At 36.3% G+C, this 4,646-nt stretch overlaps 1 protein-coding gene across 1 annotated transcript; it reads left to right on the forward strand.

Moving 5' to 3' along the window:
* The first annotated feature begins 540 nt into the window (after nucleotides 1-540).
* LOC110907085 lies at nucleotides 541-1,110 on the forward strand. Its single transcript, XM_022152117.1, has one exon. It carries the CDS (start codon nucleotides 541-543, stop codon nucleotides 1,108-1,110), a length of 570 nt encoding a protein of 189 aa, XP_022007809.1.
* The last annotated feature ends 3,536 nt before the right edge of the window (nucleotides 1,111-4,646 follow it).

Here is a 4,646-nt window from a genome sequence, read left to right on the forward strand (position 1 = left end):
AGCATTATAAAAACTTATCCATCTTGACCCTACCTATCAATTTCTAAGCGACCTTTGTAACCTTACTCATTCATGTTACCCTCGGTAATGTGTTTGCTCTTATGACAATCGAAGTATCCTTGTTTTCCCAATACCATTTCATCATATTACCTTCGGGGATATGTTTGATTCAATGTAGTTGAAATGAATCTCATTTCATCTCACGACTCTACGAGATCCTATTTTATTTTAAGAAACTACCCTTGTCTTTTAAAATTTCAAATTTTTACCATTTGGATGAGAATTTTAAAAATTCAACACAAGGTTTCTTTATTTTAAAATTTTAATTTAAAAACATTTTTGTCTTAAAAGCAATAAATATTTTTTTTACAGGTAAAGAATTTTATAACACAAACCATTAACCTGGTTTGTATTCTCTCATCCAATAATATTACAAAAGTTTATTTTCAAGACAACTCTTGTTTAAAAACATTAATGTTACAAGCTCATAATAATTGGATAACTCTAACTGTTGGTTTTCTCTATAGCCGTATTTACAAAATGCCTCCTCGACAAGATACGCAACCTCAAATCAATGAAGAAATCGCAGCCCTTGTCGCTCAGCAAATGGCTGCAGTGCTTCCAGGCGTAGTAGCCCAGATTCACCAGATATACAACAATGCCCAGTGTAATTTCAAGACCTTTAATTCAGCCAAATCGCTAAAATTTTGTGGGTCTGAAGGAGCAACCGCACTCTTACAATGGTTCGAAAGTATAGAAAGCACATTCCGCCATGTTCAGTGTCCCAATGAGCGAAAAGTAGACTTCGCTTCGAGTGTCTTTCAAAGGAGAGCACTCACTTGGTGGAATGGTATTATGAGGGACAGAGGTGCCGAGGTAGCAATGGAACTGACGTGGGAAGAATTTAAAGATCTTATGAAGAAGGAATTCTGCCCACGAAGTGAAATAAGGGCACTGGAAAATGAGTTCTATTATTTGAAACAAGATAGTGGGGAAAATCGTGCCTACACTGACCGATTTGAACAGTTAAGCCTACTTTGCCCCACTATGGTCACACCTTTGGACCGGGCCATTGAGAAATACATCGATGGTTTACCTGACCCTGTCTAAGACATCGTCACTGGCAGCCAACCTGCAACGCTCAGGAAGGCTAAGGAATTAGCTGCTATCTTGACTGACTCGCATGTTAGAAAAGGTAAGTTATTTTGACAAGGAGACAAGAGACAAGACACCGAATCAGTTAATAAGAATTCGAGAAAATCAAAGGCCGAATCTTCTAAAAGTTCTAAGAAGCGCAAGGCTTCAAAGAATTTTTCAATTCCTGCACCTGCTCCACTGAACTCAGTAACCTTTAAGGGATTTTATCGTGGGAAGCAACCTCGGTGCAATCATTGCAATTATCATCATGCGTCAAATTCCCCTTGTCGCCAGTGTACACTTTATGGTTTGTTTGGACATCTAGCTGTAACATGTCGTATCCAGAATCAAGCAGCCCCAAATCAGACTCGCCCAAAAGCATGTTTCAATTGTGGTGACTTAAATCATTTCAAGCGAAACTGCCCCAAGCTTGCCAATGCTAATGGACGAGCATTCAACATCAATGAGGCTCAAGCTAATGATCAAGCACTTATGACCATTTGAACCTCTAGTTTTCCTGTTTATTTTTTTCAAAATCAATATACATATTCTAAACAATGTTTGTAATGACAATATAAATTTCAAGAAGTTTTTCTTTATCTCTGTTATTCTATTTTCAATTTCAAATGTTAATGTGATTGCACTATGTGTGATTCAAATTTCATGATTATTCTGAGGATTCCGTTCTTTAGGAACTAAATCTTATAATTTAGTATAATGTGATTTCACTCTGGTGCATTCATACAAATTTGGTAACACGATCAATACAAGATAATATTGTTTTATGATCATAGCATTATACACATGATTTGTTTATCTAATATGTATAGCACATGATTGTAAATCCAATTTGCTTCATATGTTGATATTAGTGCATACTTAGTACATTATTTTACATTACATTTCATGCTATGTATTTCCATTTAGTGCATACTTAGTACGTTATTTTACATTACATTTCATGCTATGTATGTCCGTTTAGTGCATACTTAGTACATTATTTTACATTATTTTACATTACATTTCATGCTATGTATGTCCATTTAGTGCATACTTAGTATATTATTTTACATTACATCCTATGCTATGTACGTCCATTTAGTGCATACCTAGTACATTCTTTTACATTGCATTTCTGTTACACATGTTCATGTAGCATATGGACACATTGTTTTACATTTCTACCTTGTATGTTCACTTAACATACCTAGCGCATGATTTGAAAATAATTTTTCCTCAATATGCTTACATTATGATGATAATGTATTGTTACTATATGTTGCATTCTACCTGTTTGGTTAATATGAAACATATATATTTGTACTAGAGCTAAATTTGTAGTAGGCAAAATAAGTAGTGTTATCATTGCTAGTATGAAATACAATTCAATTTGACAGGTGTTATGTTGTGACAATGTTTATTTGGTTTAGTTGATACTTCGACGTTGTTAATTGTTTACCCTTGCTTAACAAGAGGAGCTATGTGGACCATGTGACGAAACAAGTAATTATGGGTGCACACTTAATTACGAGTTTCGACGCATGAGAATCATAGTAAGCCTTGTTAAGTATGGTGGCATAAAATCTAGAATGATTAAGATAACGGGAGGAGTTTGATGCGATAAGAACATGGTGGATACGCCGATGGTACTTCCTACATATAAGTGTTCTTATTGTGTTATTCTTCAGAACGTTGCTGAAATCATTTGGTGATTTTATGTTATCTTGGACCATTATGTGATTATGTGTTTGTTTGTTATTTGAGTGGTTATTTTGTGACACCTGTGTCACCGTGACCATCAAACAAATAACAAGCCGATGAAATATTGTATTTCATACTTGGGATCTTGTATAAATATGTGTATCTTTTGCACATATCAATTCTTGTTCAATTTCAAACTCTACAACGCTTTCTGGAGAATTATACGCAAACTGGTGCGTAAACGTACTCAGTTTAATGCGACAAACACTCCAGAACACATCATATACTTAACATACCTTAAATAACCTTTATATAACTTAGAAATAAGTTTTGAAGGCTTTGGTATGGAAAAAACAAGTTAATTCGCTTACAGGGACTAAACTTGACAAACTGCGAAAGTATGACGATTCGTACTAAAACAGACATTCCGGAACATGTCCATAAGTTAAACATGCCATAAATATCCTCTCCATAGCTTAGAAATAGGCTTTGAGGTGTTCGGTGTGCTAAAATAAACTTTTGGGTCATTCAGGGACTAAAAGTGTCAAAAAGTGCATAAGTTTGCACTTTCGCGCATAACTTACGTGCTGAATACATCCGGACATCCAAATATTTATATAAGCATCCTAATATTATGCCTTATTGTTTGGCATGAGAAAAATCCATTCGTCGCGCTTTTTGGATCGTTTTTCGCGCTTATTCGCATTCCGTCGTAATTAACCGAACATCGCGATCGTACGGCCAAACGAACCAACATCCGACATATTTTTGAGCATGTTTCATGTCCCCAATGTTTAAGAATCATTTTAGGGCCTTAAAGATGGCTTAACGGGCCTTAAACATGTCGAAAATGGCCCTAAACCACAACAGGGACCTAAACTGTCATTTATGAAACTTGTTTTCTGAACTGCACCTCCAGGCGGCCCGCCTAAGCCTAGGGGCAACTCTCACGCGGGCCGCATCAGCCCTGCAGATGCAGAAACTCGTTTTTCTTGCAAAAATTGGCCTTTCAAGCATCCAAGGGGCAATGCCTCTTCACAATCACTGGGGTTAGGGTCACTTTTTGATACCATAACATTTTGACAAGTGTACGGATGAGATCAAGGCACGATATTCAAGAAACGATCCTAACGGTCTTTCTTTTCCTATAAATACCCCCCCATTTTTGTTAAAACCCACAAAACTGATCAAAGAGCTCTAAGTTGATGCCATTGCTTCATACCTGAGCTCCTGGATCAAGTTTAGCTTTCGGGGACCCTTCGTGCCGTTTGATATTCCGTGATCTCTAGCATTGTGTGATTATTAATTTATTATACAAGAACTTCAAAGAAATCTCAGGTGAGTACATTGAACCCCTCTTTTACTGTTTTCCAAACTGTTTTGGGGTGAAACACATGTGCCTACTCGTTACTTTCATGCTTTCCTGTTTTCACATCATATACTTTCTATGTTCATTAGTACATTTATAGTACATGATTTCAATACATTTTATGCTATGTATGCCCATTGTGTGCATACTTAGTACATCACTTTACAATACATTTTATGCTATGTATGCCAATTGTGTGCATACTTAGTACATCGCTTTACAATACATCTCATGCTACGTACGCCCATTGTGTGCATACTTAGTACATCACTTTACCATACATTTCATGCAACGTACGCCCATCGTGTGCATACTTAGTACATCACTTTACAATACATCTCATGCTACGTACGCCCATTGTGTGCATACTTAGTACATCACTTTACAATACATTTCATGCTACGTACGCCCATTGTGTGCATACTTAGTACATGGTTTT

This window comes from Helianthus annuus, chromosome 4 (genome assembly GCF_002127325.2).
Source record: "Helianthus annuus cultivar XRQ/B chromosome 4, HanXRQr2.0-SUNRISE, whole genome shotgun sequence".
In the NCBI taxonomy this organism is placed as follows: Eukaryota; Viridiplantae; Streptophyta; class Magnoliopsida; order Asterales; family Asteraceae; genus Helianthus; species Helianthus annuus.

Excerpts from the sequence above, each read along its gene's own strand:
- LOC110907085 (XM_022152117.1), top strand. The coding sequence starts at position 541 with ATGCCTCCTCGACAAGATACGCAACCTCAAATCAATGAAGAAATCGCA.